The sequence below is a fragment of the Centruroides sculpturatus genome, unplaced genomic scaffold (genome assembly GCF_000671375.1).
Source record: "Centruroides sculpturatus isolate CEXI.00-Female unplaced genomic scaffold, Cexi_2.0 scaffold473, whole genome shotgun sequence".
Taxonomy (NCBI): domain Eukaryota; kingdom Metazoa; phylum Arthropoda; class Arachnida; order Scorpiones; family Buthidae; genus Centruroides; species Centruroides sculpturatus.
The window spans coordinates 310,544-331,355 of NW_019384687.1; the positions used below are offsets into that span (position 1 = coordinate 310,544).

Genomic DNA, 20,812 nt, shown 5'->3' on the forward strand with positions numbered 1-20,812 from the left:
AAAAAAAAAAAAAAAAAAAAAACAGAGAGAGAGAGAGATGTAAGACACAGCAATTTTGCTTAACATAACAAGGGGGAAAAATCAATTTTCTCACAAATTGAGTTCCTGTTAATTAACTTTTGATAAAGGTTTTTTACCTGCCTCATAATTCAATGATAATAGATATTGCACATCATTAAATCAAAATATTCTAGGTATCTTTATTAGGCTGTTCATTTTATAGAAAAAAAAAGGGAGGGAGAAAACTGTTTTAAAAAGTTAACTGTTAATAAAAATCACATTTAACAATTTTGAAACATTTAATTTAAGTCTCTAAATCATCATTAATTAATAAAAAATTTTATTTTTATGGGAGGTAATTAAATGGAATTATACATTAAACAAAAACAATTCTTTAAAAATGGCTAGTAAGTAAGTAAACAGTTCATTTTAACTAGATACAAACTTAATTGCCATTTTTGGGCTATGTAGTTTAGTTAGTTAAATGTTAAAGCAAACATTTCAAAGATTAATTTAATGTAATTTCGTTGTAGGTAAAGCCAGAATATATAATGGAATATTCGCTTCCAGACGGTTCACCTTACGCTGTTCTAGGTTTAAGGTTTCGTGTTCAACAACTTCATTTTCGCACAGACGAATTACGTCTAAAATGTACAGCTACATTACTAAAAGTGATTAACATGATCACAGAAAAGAAAATTCTGCTCGGTTACCAACAAATATCGGGTCTACACGCAGACGATACAGAATCTGGTAAGTTTTTATTTACCCATAAAGTTCTTTTAATTCGATAATCAACATTATTTAAAACTATAGAGAACGGTAGAAGTTTATTGATCATAAAACATTTGTAACGACTTTAACATGCGCGAGTTTTAAGTTCCGTTACACAATTTTACAGATTTTAGCGGCGTATAAACTCTTAATAAGAAAAAAATATATAATTTTTAATAAGTTAATTAATGATAATTTTATATTTTTTGTTTAAAAAATTGATTTTTTTCTTTTTTTTTCCGGCAGTACAAAACGGTGGAATATCCAGGTTATTACATTGCTGGACTATGTTACTGGTTATAATAAATTTTCGGTAACATCGCTGGAGAATTGACGACACAGTGACAATCACCTTTATAATAACATCTCCGGACAGGAGTTACCACCAACTGGGGAGTTATTCTAGCACTGTTTATTTCTTTGCCTCGTTATTTTGTAATGTAGGCAGTCTGATATGTAAATAACCCATACGATAAATGCAGTAATTGTGTTTTGGATGCCGACTTAAAACTCGACTGCGGTCATTCTCTATAAGAGTTCACACTGTACAGAATCAAGCTGAGTGAACAAAAGTCGAACTGTGCCCGCATATGGATACTATAAACGAGTTTTTTTCCTGCTTAACTCTCTTCGGTAGATTTTAGAGGATCAAAAAAAAGGTGGAGAAGGGAAAGTGGCACAACCACCGAAACACAGTTACTAACCGGACCAAAAAATAAAATAAATTAAAAAACAACCTTTCCTTGTTATATTTCACAAAATTTTCCAGTGTTAGTTGTGACAATAGTGTCATTAAAATTGTCTTGCTTTCTTCTTTGCGTGACTTGTTTAATTAATGCCATTATACCATTCACGCAGAAATTAACTCGTTTTCGTTCTATAATATTCTTTAACACGTAAAGAATAGATGTCTTTGGAATCTTCCACTAGAATGATTTGTCCTTCTCGTGTATTTTTTTATAAATCTAATTGTTTAAATATACAAGACAGAAACAAGATTATTTTACTGTTCGATGAGTTTGAATATTTAAATTTTTATTATTTATCGAAGCGTGAATTGTTTATTGAAACTTTACAAATATTTAAAATCAGACATAATGTTATTTGTTTGTTTCTATAATTTTTGCCAGTAAAAATTAAATATATAATTTTTTTATTTGAGTTTCTTTAAGATAAAATTACTCACGATCGTACGAAAATTGAGTTTAATTTCTAACACCTGGACAATAGTTTGCGCCCAGATTTGGCATCTTCGTTTCCCTTTGATAAGCTAAATTCTTGTCATATCATTAATAATGCTGTTGGAGAAATGTAATTTGCAAACTACTCATTTGATGAAGTGAATTACTAAAATATCTTCAATACCGATAATCACTTAATGAAATTAAACCCGTATATATCTGTAGTAATTACTGTAACGTATCAATATTTATTTGATGATTAAAGCAGAAGGACATAAATAAAAATAGGATTTTTACATGTGAAGAGATCGTTCTGTTGTTGAAATTGTCTTTGTTTTCATTTCCCTCCATTCTAAAGATTCCATTTTTTTCTTTCTGGAAAAAAAAGCGTTTAATGGTTTCAGATGTGTTAAAAAATTCAAAACCTTAAAAAAATGTTTCTTTACTTTCTCTTTTCCAGAAATGGGCAGAGGAAAAATGGTTGCCCAATACCAAATTTGCTACCATCTTCTATGGTTTGTGGAAGGGGTTGATCGGCAGTTTCTGGTAGAACCAACGCTATAATTGCCGAACCGATGGAGAGTGTACCAAAAACTAGTAGAGGATAATGAGCATTGAAGTAGTTCTGAAAGTTAAATTAGTAAAATTTAATCGGATTCTGTTTTTTAATGTTTGAAAGCAATCGACGATTAACTCACCAAATAGACGATGCAAGGCGAGATGCAGTTTCCGATATCGCCGATCATTAACTGAACTGCTACACCTCTTCCTCTTATAGCTGTTGGCAATAGTTCGGTACCGTACTGAAGTGTAACATCGTAAGACCAAGCGTAAGCAAATCTTAACACCATTACACATATGAATTCTAACAAACCTTGCTCTGAAATGAGAAGTGCAATAAATTAATTATAAATGATTTCATTTGTAAATTATCGCTTTTCAGTTTACCTTTAGGCAATGCCAACGTGGAAATCGCAGCAACGGTTCCTACGATGTTACTGATAAAGTTGGCCCATCTTCGACCAAATTTTTCGGCCGTAACAAAGAAGAACACGTTAGCAGCTAGTTCTACTATAGCTCCTATAGAAAAGGCTAAATATACGTTGAAATGCAAATTGATGGTTTCTAAAGTGTTTCCGTTGTAGCAAAGAGATACAAAAAACCTGTAAATAAATTTAAATTTATGCAGTAACGAAATTTATCGATCAAAAATTTTAAATTGTTTGTTTTTATTACAATTTTCTTGATAAATTTACAAACATTACTCTAGAATATTAATATATCTACCACAATATTAGCAGAAGAAAGAGGTTCTTCCTTAAATATTTAGTACGTATCACTTTTATTATTAACGAAAAAATTTCTTTAGAATCCTCCTCTTCTTTTTTTTCATGGGAATTCTTCCTGCTCTGAAAGGTAAATAAATCATATTAATACATAAAAATACATCAAATAGAAAAATTCATTATTTTCTTTAATTAGATATTTACCAGAATCCGTTTAAAATGATCTTTATCCAGTTTCCTCTTATTAACGGCAGAAATTCGATTTAATATTTTAATAGCCTCATCCTTCTTCCCTCTAGTTAACAGCCAACTAGCCGATTCGGGAACCCACCTAATAACGTTAAAAGTAAAACATTCAATAGGGTCGGATATAGGAAAACATCATCAATCGCCTGCAAAAGTAAAACAAAAACATCTCACCAAAGCATAAATATCATTAATACATTAGGAACCGAGCAGATGAATAGCATTTTTCTCCAGTTTCTGACGTAGTACAATATCCAAGGTGATACAGCAGCTGTTATCGTCCATCCGACTCCTTGTAACATCCCTATCATTGTTCTCTGAGATACACCAGTGTATTCGATGGCTTAAACGAGAAGCGAAACCTCATATATCAGTTAATATCAATTAAATTTAATAAATGAATAATTACTCAAGAGAAACGCCAACGTAGATGATGTCAATACAGTCAACCCAGTCAAGAAACGAGCGGCAGAAAATGTCAAGTGATTAGTCATAAATATAGATAACACATTAGAAACGATGGAAACTAATTCTAAAATGATAATTGTTCTTCTTCTTCCAAACCTATTAAAGATAATTTTAAGTAATTTACATAAATTAGAATTCCTTCGTTTTATCGTTTAAACTTACCTATCGGATATAATCCCGGATATAAAAAATCCCACAACGGAACCGATCCAGAAAGCCATATGAGTTAAATACACTCGCCAATTCTCTTCACACACCCAATTTTGCTAAAAATAAATAAAAGTAAATAAAATAAAATGCAATTAACTAAATTAAAAATGTTTTAATCAAAATTTAATTATTGTTTTATAACAACGAATCCCGTGGAGAGATTTATTTAAATGATTCGTTTAAATCCCTTCAAGAGTATGTACGTTGCATAAATAAAAGTGGCAATAAGACCGAGTCGACTCTTGTCACCAAATTACGTCAACAAATTACAAATTCTCCCGTCTAGACACAGAGAAATAACAATTAAGCTAGCCATGCAAGAAGCTGTAAGATTTACGTCAAAACGTTTGAAGTTTTCAAACTAATATAAACGGGATCACACCTTTTCTAATCTGGGGATTATCGCCAAAATTAACGGATTAAAAAGCAACTAGAAGAAGCTTTAGTAATGTATAATCCCTCACGGATTACTCAGAAGAATCAGAATGCATATCAAACGGATATAAAAGATAATTGTCCTGTATTAATTACGCTTAATGCAATAAAGAATTGTTCATTCAACAAACGAACGTTCTGTTTCTGTCACTTTATTATTTTGTATTCTGTAGTACGCTTTCGCTTTTAGTTATGGCTTTTTGGTGAACATTTTTCCTTTCTTCTTTCTTTTTTTTTATCAGGAACCTACAAGAGCAAATCAGTAAGTAATGGATAAAAACGATTGTTATCGTAAAATAATGACTTTTTAAAAGCAATTTGTTAGATATAGGTTTGATTTTAGGGGTCTAAAAAATGGTTTTAGATGAAGTGATTTTAGTTTAAGAGCCGTATTGTCGTTTCTGACGTAATAGTTGACGGATGATTTATAAAGTCGTTCCGCAGTTACATAAAGATCTCATGGAACCATATGATCTCATCGAGTGAAAAATGAGTTGATTACCATTACCGGAGTTTCGAAAAAATTCGAATTTAAACGGCTTCCTTCTCTTACTTTTCTTTTGACTTTCTCCATAAAACGCGGTATATGGGAAAGTATTGTTTTCGTGGGAAAAAAATCGATGTCGAGATTTCAGCTGAAACATAAGTTTTGAGTGTTCTGAATACTATTTGACTACTTTAGAGCTCTTTCAACATATATATACATACAAATACTCTTACATATATACTAGTACCTTTCCTTGTAACTAATTTAATGTATCCATTATAAGACGAAAGAAACAAAAAAAATCAATACTTTCATTCAGTTTAAATCGTATAAATAGAAGAAATCGCTAATTAAAAAAATATTACGGCATCCATCGCGATAAATTCTTCGCGATGCGACGCGACGTGACGCGAAGGCAATAAATAACGGCACATAAATTATGGAGAAAGTCACGTGGAACCCACACTAGACTACTTAATATAAAGTCAACATAAAAGAAAAAAACTTACGCTTCGAAATGCGGGAAATAATCAAAGTTGAATATCTATGATAAGGTAACACTATTATAACTACGAAATTAGTTATAAAGACACCTTAGTGATTTATATCGATTTTGAAACAGATAGATGTAATTAATGAACAATACGATTAAAATTGATGAATGAATCGAATTAAAGAGAGCAGAAATGTCGCAATTAAACTATTAAATAGATGGATAAATAGGAAAAGTAAATTGGAATCGTTAACTTAACTATCTTTACTTACGTTCGATTGTTTCTAGACATTTTGACAATTATCTTTAAAAAAATCTTTTTTTTTTGTTTGTTTCTATTTCCAAAGGCTCTCTGATTTTTATAACGAAACGTTTAATTAAATTCTGATACGATAGTAATATTATATATACACTTTAATGTATATATACACACACACTTATATGCATGTATATACTGTATATAGAAACTTAAAGAGAGATGAATNTGATTTAATACATTTCTCTCTGGTATGTTTAATTAAGTTTATCCTTATGGGCTTTGAAAATTGTATTGCAAAAAGTTTTGTTTATTATTTTTTTAAAGTGTTGATTTTAGCTTAATTACGTAATATATTAAAGAAAGATTAGACTTACATTTATAAGAAAATGTTGTGATGGACTGTAAATTAATTCTTTTATATGTAGTTGAGTTAGTTGGTAGCATATATAAGACTAGATATATCAAGAAGCCTAAAGCAAAATGTGTGGATTGCATTATTCATTAGTAAAAGCAAAAGATCTGTTGTGAGATTTTCTCTTTCTTATGGGACCTACTGTAGAATATTTCTAGCTTTGTTCCTCAGAGATATTTTTAGTTGTCTCGGTTAAAAGCCTTAAAACATTTAAATTTAAAAAAAGAAATCAAAAAGATGTATTACTATAATTATTATATTAAACATTTTATTTTATATACTCTAATAAATTTAATGATAAGTTAGTTTATTTAAAAAGTGTATCACCGAGAGAGCTTTGTTTTGGCTTCTAAAATTAACCATATTTTAAAAGGACACAATTTTTTTCCTTCCTGTTCTCTTTTTTCAACGATGCTTCAATCGATTTATTTAAAGTTAGAAATTCTCCAAAAAATTTAAAAATTATTTTGGCAGATCTTGTAAATTTTTTATCGTAATAAATATTCACAACAGCTTCATTTTCAGACATTTTCAGCATTNTGAAAAATTTCCGTATAATTCTTATAATAACTAAAAATATTACAAGTTTAATTGTTTAAAATATTATTTAAACAATAAAATATTAATTAAATAAACAAAAAACAAGCTCTGTAAGTGATTAAAGATGAACATTTTTTAATCGAGTTGCTTGCTCGTTATACTCGGATTTATTAAGTTTTAATGGCTTAAAACTTATATAATTAGTTAAAAATATATATATTTAACCAAATTATAGTTTATAAGACGTAAAAATTTACGTTTTTTTCCTCTGTTTTTTCCATCAAAAATATTCATAAATTCGTGCTATTATCCGCATTATCTTTAGCTAAATAAACCGATTTAAGAGTATAATAATGGGATTTTATTTAAATTTTAAGGTAATTTTATTATTTAATTATTCAGTAATGACGATAATTATATTTAATATGAGAAATTTCAGTGGAATTCTTGGTAGAGGAAGAGAAAAACTACACATATACACTCTCAATCACACGCTCATACCTGTCTATTAATAGCTGCACGAATCAAATTTCAGGATATAAAATAGTAAAAATTAGTTGAATATATTTAAATTTAACTGTAATCTATTCACTTATCAATTAAATTTTTTCTTAGAAATATAATTTATATTTTTAAATCCTACATTTTATCTCGTCTCAGCATCTTCACCTTGTAAAAATCGTTATAATTTCTCCAAAAAGAAGAAGAAAAAAAAGATAAATTAAAATAAATAATTAAATAATTTATAAAAGATTTTAATTATTAAAAATTTAAATAAATAGCGAATTAATTAATTAATTATATTTATAGATTTTCTGTTGACACATTTCTTTGTAAAGCAAATTTAATTTCAAGTTTTAAATGCATTTATGCGGCGAAAGTAATTAAAATTTTAATTATCTTTACTGAAGTTTAATCATAATTAAAATTTTAAAAAAAATAATGATAATTAGTTTTAATATATATAGGCCTATATATTTTTTTAAATGGAAGAAAACAATAAATTATTCTCGGCTTTGAAATTGTTTTTTCCCCCTGTAAATATAGTTGAAAAAAAAAACAATTTCGTTTCGGTCTTAAATCTTTGTTTCATGACAATTTCCACAGTTTCTGTATTGAATTCTATCATTGAGGCTAGAGACTTACCTTTTTTTTTATTCTTTTCTTCCCTTTTTCCCCTCTCTTTATTCTTTTTTTCCCTTTTTTTTTCTTATTTTTTCCCTACAGAACATTGCTATTGACACTGAAGAACAAGCCAACCTTGCTAAATGTTTGCTTTAAAAATGCAGCCAAACTGTTATTTATAGAAATATTTAGGAAAAGAACGCAATTTTTTAAGGGAATTTCTATTCTTTTAGCGAAAAAATTTACAATTTTCTCAGTAAATCGCGCGAAAATATCCCCTTCCGTTATATCTCCCACGTAGCCCGAGTGTGTCTTTCTTATTGAAAAATCAAAATAAAATATTAAATATATATATATTTTATTATTTTCATACATTTTAAGAGGAAATTTTTTTTTATAAAACGTTTTAAAATTAATTTCTTGAGCGTAGGATGTCATCTCTACCACGTCTCCAACATTGAGAGTAACACTTTCTTATTGAAGAAATCGAAATAAATTGTTAAAAAATATAAATTTAGCATTATTTTTTTAATGTTTTTAAGCGTAAAATTTAATATAAAAACGGTTAAAATTAATAAAATCCTCGATTTTAAGACTAAATCCATTGCATTTAATTATACAAGTTGCGCCTTTATAACTCTCCCTTTACTGGGCGAATATATCTTTCCTATTAAAAAAAAAAATTAAAAAATTCTTATCGGTGAATTATTAATTCCGTTACATCGATCGAATTTTCTTAGCACGGTTAAACGAGTAGCGCGATAACTGGGAAAAATGTTTTCTTGTTATTAAAATTTGTTCCTAGATGGCACCACGATCTTCATCAATATTCAGATTATCAAACAAAACACGTCATACCGAAGGCATTCGATTATCTTTGTATTCCGAGAAGCCTTTCTTTTCTATTTAAATATTCAAAGCTTGAATTATTTTTCTTTAAAGTAAAAAAAAAAAAGCATGCCAGAGTTTTCAACGAAAAAGATATTTTTACTTAAATTCGGGATATAGGTCACGCTCTTACCAAATCGTTGTTTGTCAATTGGTAGCCTAAATCAGTGACGGTTGTCTGATGTGGAAGGCGCAACCTCTATGTTTACGTGTTTTGTATAGTTATGTGAAGAATACTCCATTCCTACTTTCAAGAAAAAAATATTTAAAAAATCCTGTTGTGGATTTCTTTTAAATTTAAAAAAAAGCATTCATTATTTTTCTAACTTTTTAATTCAATTTCACAATTTGAAACTTAAATCTATATCAACTTTGTCTATTAATTTCTTCGGTGTTTAACATTATCACTCACTTTATATAGAGGTATCCGGGAGGGTGCTTATGGAGCTGCAGCTCCTTAATAACTAAGAAATCATTTTTGTTAACTTTAAAATAAAAATAAAAATAATAACGTATATCGCGTGACTTCAATTACTTAAAATTAAGTAAGTAAAGTAATTCTAAGGTTATAAGCAACATTCTCCGAAAAATAACTATAGAGGCTGGTGCCTTGGCTCTCCCGAATGTATCTTGAGCAGCATCTTCTCAAAATCCTAGATCGCCATTGTATTGAGTGATAATGCTTTCGAACCCGTAATAAAACCCCGTAATAAAACCCGTATAAAAGTCAACGTAAGAAGGGCCATCGAGAGGGGAAATTGGGAATTTTTCCCCAGGCCGGAGAAAACTTACAAGCTTATAGTGATTCTTATTCTTATAAATTTATATTATGTTTACTAACAAAAAGTAAAATATTTAATTAAAAACATTCCATGTATTTCATTTGTTCAAAAAAAAAGAAAAAAAAAGAAAAAAGGCCCGCTCTATTCAGGTCCCATACAAGCTCTCGATGCTCTGAACATTAGATGCACATCTTGATAATGTTACATTGTCTGACATCTATTTTGAAAAACAATACCAATCAATGAATATTATTCATTACAAAAATTTTCTAAGAGTATTTTTAAAGAAAAATATATTAATTATTTATTGCAGGAAATTTCTAATTACTTGATTAAAAAATCTTTTAAATTTATATCAATTATTATTATTAATTTTGTTTATTCATATCTTTAATGTTAAAGCACACTGTATAGGCCTATAAATATAGTATCGAATAATGTTACATAATCAAACATTAAGAATCACCGAAAAATATTTATTTAGAAATTTTTATAGGGATTTTATAATGAATTGCGATATTGTTATTCTATTCATATTTGTATTAATGATAAAAGATTTCTATTCCTATATAATATTATCTATAATCTATTGTAATACAGTATATACTATAAACGTATATTCGAACTTGATTTCTTTGAATACGTAATTGCAAGACTTAATCCCAATATGTGTAACTGTGGCAAAATATATAATTTCTAAGATCAAATTCTTATTCTAAGTAAATTAAAAAAATAAAAAAATATGGTTTATAATATAATTGTTTATACAGTACTTTATTTAGAGTGATATATTTAAACATAGTCTTTATGCATTTTCAAAACTTTCAAGCATCAATTAAAATATAAACAATAAACATACGAAAACAATTTATATAGTAGATTTAGGCAATTGTTTTTCAACTGTAATATCATGGGCTTACGAGTCGGAGGAACAAAGGGACAACTGCTCTTCCAAACCCCAAATTAGGATAAAAAAAATGGGGCAAATTTAGTCAAAGCAACAACAAAAAGCAAAAGATCAGATAAATAAAATAATTAATAAATTAATAATAATGGAAAATTCAAAATTGGTACCTATGTTTTTATTTGTAAAATTTTGGGAAAATTGGAAAATTAACCTCCTCTGTCCCCTTAATTAAAATGACCCCTATACGCTTAAGAATGTCATTCTCTTCTTTCGAAGATAAAAAGCCTGCGATTTTCTTCTTGAAAAGTGTACATATTTTTTAAGATATTGGTCCTTTCTTCTTAAAAGAAACAGTCACCGAACTTTGAAAGGGTTCAATATAACAACAGATCTTTTTAAGACCTTTTAAAAGTAGCCTGTTTTTTAAAAACCTTTCCAAAAAATAAAATAATTTATAGCCTAAATTAGAATATAGAATCTAGTCAAAATTTTAAAAATCTACTTTAGATTTTTCCCTTAGATTCTAGGCTAAATTTTAATACTTTAGCTTATTTCTCCTTAGGCTATAATTATTATTCTAATCTATGCTATGAGTTATGTTCTTTAAAAAGTGTTTCAAACTAAAAACAAGTCGGAAAATATTGACAAACGCTATAATTTTATATGAAAATAAGAACATAAAAATTAATTAAGTTAATTTCAATTTATAAATATTATTACAGAAACAGTAAAGTTTTAAATTTAATTTATGATAAATATTTGACGGTGTAGTTATAAAATATAATAATTTTAAATTGGACTAATAGCCTACATACTTTTATATATATAAATCGATTTCTGATCAAAGAATAAAATGAGTAATGTAATAGTTTAAAGCGAAAGAAATGGTCATTAAAAAATAAAAAAGCAACATTCAGCGTTAATTTTCATTTTGAAAAATCATCCCAAGTGTGTTTTTGATAGAGAAGGAAATGAAAAATATGTTGCTGCTATCCCGGTTACTTGGTAAGGGGTTTTTTTCGACACAATAAAAGATATCGAGCGAAGAATATGCTGCAAGTTGCAGTCGAGAACATTAATGGACCTCGAAATAAATTCTTTATCTACGCTTGAAAATTATATAGATACATTTTATTACTATTATTTACAAATTTATAATATTACAAAAATCTATATTAAAATAATAAAACAAAAAAAAAAAATAAGGCTTTACCTCGCTAGTCATTGTAGGAAAGAGTTCGTTGTAATCGTAATCCCAACCAGAATTACATCGAACTTTTACCGTTTCGTTCAAGTTTGTGTCGTTTGGTCGGATATAAAGATGGCAGGAATCTCTGTTAATCACATCCAAAGAATTGTTGGCATCTGGAAGCGAACAGTTGTGTTCTGGTTCCAACAAGATGAAGATCTGTGTCCAATAATTAAGACCAGCGGTGCTCATGGCACCGAGAAGGAACACAAAGGCTAAAAGTTTTTGGTATAAACCGAATCCTCCTGCGTCTTCTAGAAGTTCTTCGAATGTCATCTTTTTTCGTAGATAAATCGAGAAAGCACAATCGTCTCCTATGCTTATTTATAATAGGATAAATATCTTACGTCACTAGTCACATGCTCCAAAGTATTTCTACCACCGGAAAAATTACGATTGTTTCTGATTACTAATCTCGTTAATCTGTTAAGACCTTCGTTAAAAAGCTGCGTAAACGTTTTATTTGAAGTAAACAGTCGTTTTCCGAATTTTTAACTTTCTTGAGCCACTTATTTAGTTGGAAATTGCAAAATCGAATTTAAAAAGAAATGAGTTTAAAGAGTAGAATCGTAGTCTTGAGTCAAAACTTTAGAATAGATTTTTTTCGCTTAGAGTTTTCTAAGTTATATTATATAAATATTTATGTACTGTGTTATAACCGAATCCGAATTTGTTTAGCGTAGCTGTGTTATTTTTGTAGAAACCCCGTCAAAATTCTACACTATTCGAAATTATACTCCATGAGAACTATTAGCTACATAAAATTATAAATATTTTGTAATTACATATTGTAAACATATAAATTTTAAAATATTTTGATAAGTTATCTGTAATTGGAAATTATAAAAATATGAATTTTAAATTGTTTTTTTTTTTTGTAAAAAATCTTTACATAGCTATTGTTAGATTTTAAAAATTAGCCTAAAGTCTAATAGAATTTCAGTTACATATATAAGCATTATAATTTCTATATAATAAATACTAATTTTATTATTTAGAATTTTATAATATTTGTATAATATAATGTAAAAATATTGTTTTTAAAAACTTTTTATGTAAATTTTTCACAATATTTTCAGTTAAATTTTTATGAAATAGAATGAATTGTAAATATATTTTTTTAGAATCAATTGTAAATACTTTTGTTGTAATTAAATCTGAAATCTAAGATTTGAAACTAAATCTTAAATTTATAATAATAAACATTATAATAGTTTTAAAGTGTGTACTGTACAGTACAAATGAAACAAAATTATTAAGAGAATATTTGTCATATGTTATTTTAACACACATAATCTGCAATTATACACGTATTTTTTGATTTTTATAGTGCTATTTTTTTCTGCCAGTTTATTTTTGTAATTACACAATGCTCGATATTTATATTGTTTCTAGTAATGAATTTAGTGCATACTAGACTTCGTCTAGAATCTCGCGCTTAGAGCCTCAGACATACACAAATATATGCTTATCTATATTCGATCTTTGTCCCATACTTGGAAACCAAGATTCTAGACCTTGCACAATATCAAATATTGTGTGATACGGGCTTTACATAAACTTATAAGTAGGATTTCCTAAGATCACAACCTGTATCAGTGCATAAATTTATTTAATTTTTCTATTTAGGCTTACATCCCGAACCAGAAAATACAAATTTTTATATATTTAATCTAAATGTGTATAATTGATTTTTAAAGCTGTAAATCCGAGTGGCAAAGCATACAATCGATTTTCCAGTACCCTATAAATTATGAGAATCTAATTGTAAAGACTTCTTCTTTATTTTCTACATAACTAATTTTGAAATTACAAAAAAAAGAAAAAATTTCTACATTATTTTAAATTATTTCTGAAAGAACAGATTCAAAATAAAAATTAAATTAAATTCGCAAGTAAAAAAAAAATTAAAACAGAAAAGTAGAATTAACTTCAATATCCTTTGTTTAATTACAAAACGGTACAAATTAATTGTATAAAGTGAAATTCGTTCTTTATTTACATAAATATTTTTCTTCGTTCCCCGTAAGCATCTTCCAATTAATTTAACAGTGACAAACTAAATAACAATTTAAATTTTGTTGAAGAGAGAGAGTGTGTGTGTATTAATTGTAAAGACGATCCAATCCAGTTTTATAAACTTTATACATTAAATATTGATCAAAAATTTGATATTCTAAAATCATTAATATGTTAATTTTATTATATTGTACGTTAACAAATGTTGGATTGATTTTCTAATGTAACGATAACGGTTATGAAAGTTTGTTGTCACTTTATTTTCTAGATAAACGATACAACAATACCATCTTTGACGAAATATATTTAAGCTCTTTTCTCTTTTATTTCGCTTTCTCTCTTATCTATAAGTAGACGTTAGTAGAAGTTTACGGGAATACAAACTGTCAAAATAGATTAAAACATATATGTATCGTGCAAATAAAAATAAGACTAGCGACTCAGCTTTTAACAGCTCCTCAAAACTAAGAAAGTCAAGAGAAGAAAAAAAAACAGCCCTCAAGGCGTCTTCAGTTTTAAAAATATCTTTATACAAGAAGAATAGAAAAGCTTTAGTTCGACTTATATAGATTCCATTAATTTTCTTTCTTTCGTTCCCTCATTTTTTTTTTCTTTGTGTAAGTCCTTGTTTTATAATTTAAACATATAAAAAAAAAAAATTGAGATTTAATAATGAGATGATTTATCTGATCGAAAATTTAATTAGATTTGATCAAAAATTAAGTAATATTCGATCAAGATTTATTAAATTTTGATTACGGTTTTATCTAAAATGCAACTTTAAAATTGTAGAAAATTTTTATTCGAGGTTTTATTTATGATTTTTTAAAAGTTAAATCAATATTTAATTTTATCCACTTCATAGTAAGTATTTCTTAGTTTTGCAGCGTATTTTTTTTTAATTAAAAATAATAATATTAACAACTTTATTGTAAAGTTTAATTAAAAGTAGATAATAGTTACTGTAGTAGAATAATTAAAATAAACTAGAGCATAGTTTATTTTAAATTTGCTATAATTTTGTTAAATTTTACAAGACATTTTGAGATTAAACATAATTCTATTAACTTCGCAGCGCGGATTTTATTAATAACTTAAACGTATAATTCCATTAAAAATTTTAGGGAATAAATACGCGAGAGTAATGCTTAATCTCGTCTAAATCAAGATTATAAGAAATACCCAAGAAAAAATATAATTTTCGTGTTATTTTCTGTGCAAGAAGAGTTAACAAAATCGCTGTAGTTACATAACGTGATCTATAGTAAAAATGTCAACTAATTTGATCTATCTCGTAATTAACCAACGAAGAAGATAAACATTGTCCCTATATCCTTAGTAATTATGTTTGCTGTATAAACCTCATCTTTTTCTTCTAAACAAACTTTATCTCGTACTTTCGAATTAAGCATTCAGAGATATTTTATTTGTGATATTATCCAGAGCAGAAGCAACGTACTAATGGACGTTATTGTGACGAAGAGCGCACTATTGAGAAATAATATTATACCATCTATAAATCTAGATTACTATAATCTGTGGATTTCGTAGTGCAAAAAGTAAATCAAACGTTGCATCTATCCTTCCATCTGTCAACACAGAGTAAAGTCATTTATGAAAGAGACGTTGTAAATATTCATTCTGTCTGACTTTTGAGAAATTTGATAAATTTAAACAGAGAAGAGATTAGATTTCCGAATTATACTCGAAGCATATTTTTATAGAGTTATATTCGGCTTTCGTAATTTTATTTCTCGATCACGGCAATTTGGCTCGACTGTTTGAGCCCTGTACAAAAGACAGAGAACGAAACGTGCATCGATTTACCTGATATTTATAAAATGACTTAATATGCAATAATTGTATGCAGTAATTCATGCTATTGCAATATCTAGGTTAATTTATCTCCTCTGCCATAAATTATCCATAAGACAAAGATGTGATGCCTTGCATGGCTTGCTTCATCTTCTTATCTGTTATCCTGTATTTATCACATCGTTTAATCCTGACTGATGTCGCTCTTATGGAGGTCAGGTTAGGGTTTGTTTTGGGTTATTTTAATGTACCATTCATGATGCTGGTATTACAATTATTAATGTAAAGAATAGTCTCTTTCTCTTTAGGGCATGGGATAATATCTCAATTTGGCAGGAAAGAGAAATTTAAATTAGTAATTCTCCAGGAATTATGTAAATAAAATCTTATTATTTTTAAATAATTAATATTAGATTTGATTGCTGAGTATTTAATATAGATTTATTCGTATTAATTAATGTCATTCAACGTGCAAAAATTATGTAATGCAATACATTTAATTGTATTGTTGGAAGACAGTTTATATATATTATCTTTTTGTTGTACTTTTATTGTTAGGATTTCATCTTTATCTCAATTACAATTTAACGTACTGTACAGTACGTTGCAATTATACACAAGGTCTGTAAAAGTATAATTATTGCAGTTTTACAGACTTATGTATCATAGTGTTATAATACGATACATAATTTACAGTTAATTCAGTTACATATATGATGCAATTAATTTGATTGCATGATATAAGGGTAATAACTGATTAATTGACATAATTCATATGCTTCATGTGCAATTAATTGTGTCTATATGCATTGGAAATTTTCAAAATCTTAAAAATCAAATTACTTTATTTAGATTATCGTAAATATTTATTATATCTTATTTTTCTTATTTGTCATATATTATTTTTAAATTAATTAAATTTAATATATATATCAAATTGCATATACGAAAACAATTACTTGCAGCATTTATTGCAGTTTTATACATGATGCGTACTAATTATAAAACATTAAATTTAATTAATATCATTGCATGATTAATTACTCCGCTAGTAATATATGAATAGTGAAGTGATAAAGTTATTTATTGATATTTTATGTGAACATACGTTATTGAATACGGCTTATAACTATCAGAGTTTCTGGCATTATCCATTATTAATAATTGGAAAAAAAAACTAAATTTATATAGACTATTTTTTACGTGACAAATTGCAATTATTGCGCTTTATAGTCTTACGTCTTAAGTGATTAACAGTTACAAAGCTTACATCGCTCATGTTTTTTCTGTAGTGAACAGCAGACTTGGGACAAAAATCTTATAATTCTAAATAATTTAATAATTATATATATATAGGCTACTCAGAGGCGTAACTAAGCTCCACAGAAACCCACATAATAAAGGAAGACCAAAGATCTGAGACTTCACACGCTTGGATGTTTTTAAAAAAATTATACAAAATTACATGTATTATTATCGAATAAAGTTTTTTCATGCAGAATTCTATTTAAAAAGTATTATTTTCATTATTCTTAGATTGTCGGAACTCCGAAAATATTCTCAGGGAACTTCAAAATTATACTTATGCCACTGTTTATTCGAGAATAGTAAAAAGTATTTTTTTTATTATAATAAAGATATCAATAATTAAAGTTTTTAAAATATTTTAATAATAACTGAAGGGAATAATTAATAGTAACAAGGTTTGTCAGTTCTCTTTTATTTATTATCGTAAAAAATTAAAGACCTTCTTGCGCTTTATAACAATATTTTATGAAGCAATGTTAGTTTTTCTGTCATGGATGAAATAGATACAAAGAAATACATTTATTTTTTTAATTTTTCTAAATCTTATATTGCTTGAAAGTTTCTAATTTCGAAAGATTATGTAACAATTACATAATAAAAATATTCGCTTTAATAATAAAGCTAATTATATTATTACATGAAGAGATACATACGAAATAAATTATCAATTTGTTTCCACGTTNAAGGAATTTAAAAGAAAATTTCCAGGATCTTTTTCGTTAAATATTTCATTAAAAACTCCCCAAAAAATCCCTGCGATTTTTCATTTAAAATCCCTAGAAATTCCCTAACAATGAAAATTTAAGTACATCAATCTTGATTTCGGCATTTCTATGATTTATAAAACAACAGAATATCACAAGAATGATATTATTTAGTCACGAACACTTTTACTTTTGCTGTGAAATATCTGACAACATATATATTATGTCACATGATTAACAGTTTTTTTTTTTTGAGTTATTTTCGGAATAACAGATATTTTATAATTTATCCGATGTAACAAGAAAAAAAAATCCCACAAAAACACGATATTTTTCCTTCCCCATTCCTTCTCTCTTGCGTTTTCTAACATCAGAACGAATTCTGTTATTACAAATAGTGTTTGGATGGCAAGCGATCTCTTATCTGGTTGTATAAAAATGGAAAACAAAATTGAATGGAAGCAGATTTGAAATAGATTGTTTATGACCCATTCATTTTCGGTTTGAAGACGAAGATTATAAAATATATATATATATATATACGTATGTGTGTACGTATGTATCGACTTCAATTTAATTAATTTTTATTTATTGAATTCTAGATAATTCCAAATTATGTAAAGAAAAATACGAGTTTGAAAAATTTAGATAGCAAAAGCAACTATTAGGTTTTTTCAGTCATTGATTAAAAAAACTCTCCGACTAATAAGAAAATTATTGATTTTTATGTCTGGTTTCTCTTTTAAAATAAACTAACTAGACTCTTCTCTTAACAAACTTCAGAATTTATACTTCTTTTTTTAAAAGACGACATCGTAATTCAAAACAATACCGGATACGATAACGAATTGAATAATAAAAATGAACATTCTACAAAATTAAAGTAAATATCCATAGAAAATACTAAACAGCTCGCATGTTTTTTTTATGTACATGTTTCTAGACGTATTTATGAAAATAAAATTATTAGCCCTTATACATTTGTTCCCATTGAATATAAATATATATATTTTTCTCCCCCTCTGCAAATGGCTTTTTTTTAACTCTATTATTTTCTAAAATATAGTCATCGATTTATTTTGTATATTCTGTTTTTTCTCTTTTCTATTTTCGTATCCTTACTTGTAAAATTTGACGACATTAAATGCTATTTTATATATAAAATTGCGTGTTTAATGCCGATAACAACTTGTAGATTTACATTTTTAATACTAAAAACTTATTCTTGGATTGCATTATAGAAAAAAATAAAATAATAATAAAAAATACATTAATGTACTATTTTATAAAGAAAAAGTTATATTTAAAAAATGAACTTTTTTTCTAACGTAGTTTAAAGAATTTTATATTTTTTTAAAACGTAAAATGTGTATTATGTATGTCAAACGTTTACAATTAATTATAATAGACAATATTCTATTCTATTAAATTGTTTTCGATTGTAAATAAGCGCGCATTATACACGATTAAACGTTATTTTATACAAAATTCGGTAAAAAACAAAAGAATTCTTCATAATAAAAATTCAGGAAAATAAGTACATTGTATATATTTACTTAAATAGTAGCATTAAAAAAACATATAAGCACCAATGTATAAATTTGAACAAATCTTTAGACCCATCTGTACAGATTTTACATGGATTCAATGGATGTTAGAGGACGTTAAAACATAAAGAAACGTGAACATTAGAACCATTAAGATGGTTGAAGTCTTTATTTACTATAAAAAATAATTCATTTAATAGTCATTTCTTCTTTAATTTAGTATTCAGGATAAAGAATTCTTTCGCATATTCTAGTGAAAGATCGTAAGGGTAAGAATTATTCATAGAAATTTATGATCTTCCTTTACATCTCCGCCTCTCATTTCAATACTCTACGTCTACTTATTCAATTTTATATGTGTGAACGCCTATTTTAAAAAATAAAAAATAAAAAAAATAAATGAATTAATTTTTAGTTTGGAAAGAAATTATTATTTTAATTACTAGCGAATATTAAATATAAATACATAAAAAGGTTTAAAAAAATATATAAATTCATTAATTTTTTGTCGCATTTTTAATCATTTTAATTGCTTATATATAAATATACGCAATAACTTTTACTTTAAAAAATTCATGAGCTTATACATTATTATTATTATCATAATTATCATTTTTTTAATTGAATTTGGCGTAAGATATATTTGTTGTACATAATTTCCATTTGATGATTTATATTAAAGCATTTCTTTTAATGATTTATAGTAGATGAGGAAAGCTAAAGCAATTAATTATAATTAATTATTTTATTTTCTACTTCTGTATCATAACCTAAGCATTCGTTTACTTTACTTATATAAATTTCAATAAACTACTCTTCGATAAAATAATTAATTTAGTGTATTTATATCATTTACACATCCCTGTTGTGTATACAATTTTTTTGTATTTTATTATTTTACTAATTATACTAATTATTTTTTATATATATACATATATTCTAAATTATCTCGATTTGTCTCTTTTAATATATATTTATTTAGATATACATTAAATAATAAAGAGATAAATAGGATTATGAATCTTGTTTATCTTAGGAAAGACGTGAGTATGTGAAGAATCCTATTTACCCGAGTAAATAGGATTCTTTACGTTCTCAAAGGAGTCGCAACCACATTTTAAGAACCACTACTTTATTTTAATCAATAGGTTTTTCAAAATATTGAACCTTTAATCAAATTTACATCAATTAACAAGTTCCAATGCATTCGAACGAATCTATTCTCTAGGGCAATACTTTCTGATGTATTTAAACACGAATTTAAAAGTAGGGATTTTAAATTAATTATAAATTCGAACATTCCATTACGAGCTACTTTACGATCTAGATTAATAATATTACAACTGATCGAAATGGTTTATAACAGAATTTCTCAACTAGTAGATCGCGAACGCTAAGACAGTCGAGTAGCGAATGTTTACAAGTGAAATTAAGCATCTAAAGAAGGTTGTCATCTAAAAAAGCTTGAGAAATAATAGTTTATGACAAACTGACAGGTAATTTAGATTATTTATGACAATTTTAAAGTCATTGTTTATTATTGTCGTTGCGAGAAATTCGTCCAAAAATTAACGTAATGATGACAATTAATAGAAAATGATTTTAATATAATTTTTAACAGTTTTATATAATATATATATATATAGCCTATATTATATATATATAAAAAAGTATATA

The 20,812-nt window shown here is 26.8% G+C and overlaps 2 protein-coding genes across 2 annotated transcripts in view; one reads left to right on the forward strand and one right to left on the reverse strand.

Moving 5' to 3' along the window:
• LOC111627072 overlaps positions 1-1,388 on the forward strand; it is a 54,908-nt gene extending 53,520 nt beyond the window's left edge. The window contains exons 10-11 of the mRNA XM_023370627.1: positions 534-753; positions 1,021-1,388. Coding sequence (XP_023226395.1) covers positions 534-753; positions 1,021-1,091 — 291 coding nt within the window. The 3' untranslated portion in view covers positions 1,092-1,388. The remainder of the gene's footprint in view (positions 1-533; positions 754-1,020) is intronic.
• Positions 1,389-2,130: 742 nt separating this feature from the next.
• LOC111627085 (organic cation transporter 1-like) lies at positions 2,131-12,042 on the reverse strand. Its single transcript, XM_023370641.1, has 10 exons — positions 11,707-12,042; positions 4,118-4,221; positions 3,897-4,051; positions 3,662-3,830; positions 3,446-3,572; positions 3,243-3,364; positions 2,904-3,118; positions 2,654-2,835; positions 2,402-2,580; positions 2,131-2,330 (listed from the first exon to the last, which is right to left on the reverse strand). The coding sequence occupies exons 1-10, from the start codon at positions 12,016-12,018 to the stop codon at positions 2,249-2,251; spliced, it is 1,647 nt and encodes a 548-aa protein (XP_023226409.1). The 5' UTR covers positions 12,019-12,042; the 3' UTR covers positions 2,131-2,248.
• Between the last annotated feature and the right edge of the window lie 8,770 nt (positions 12,043-20,812).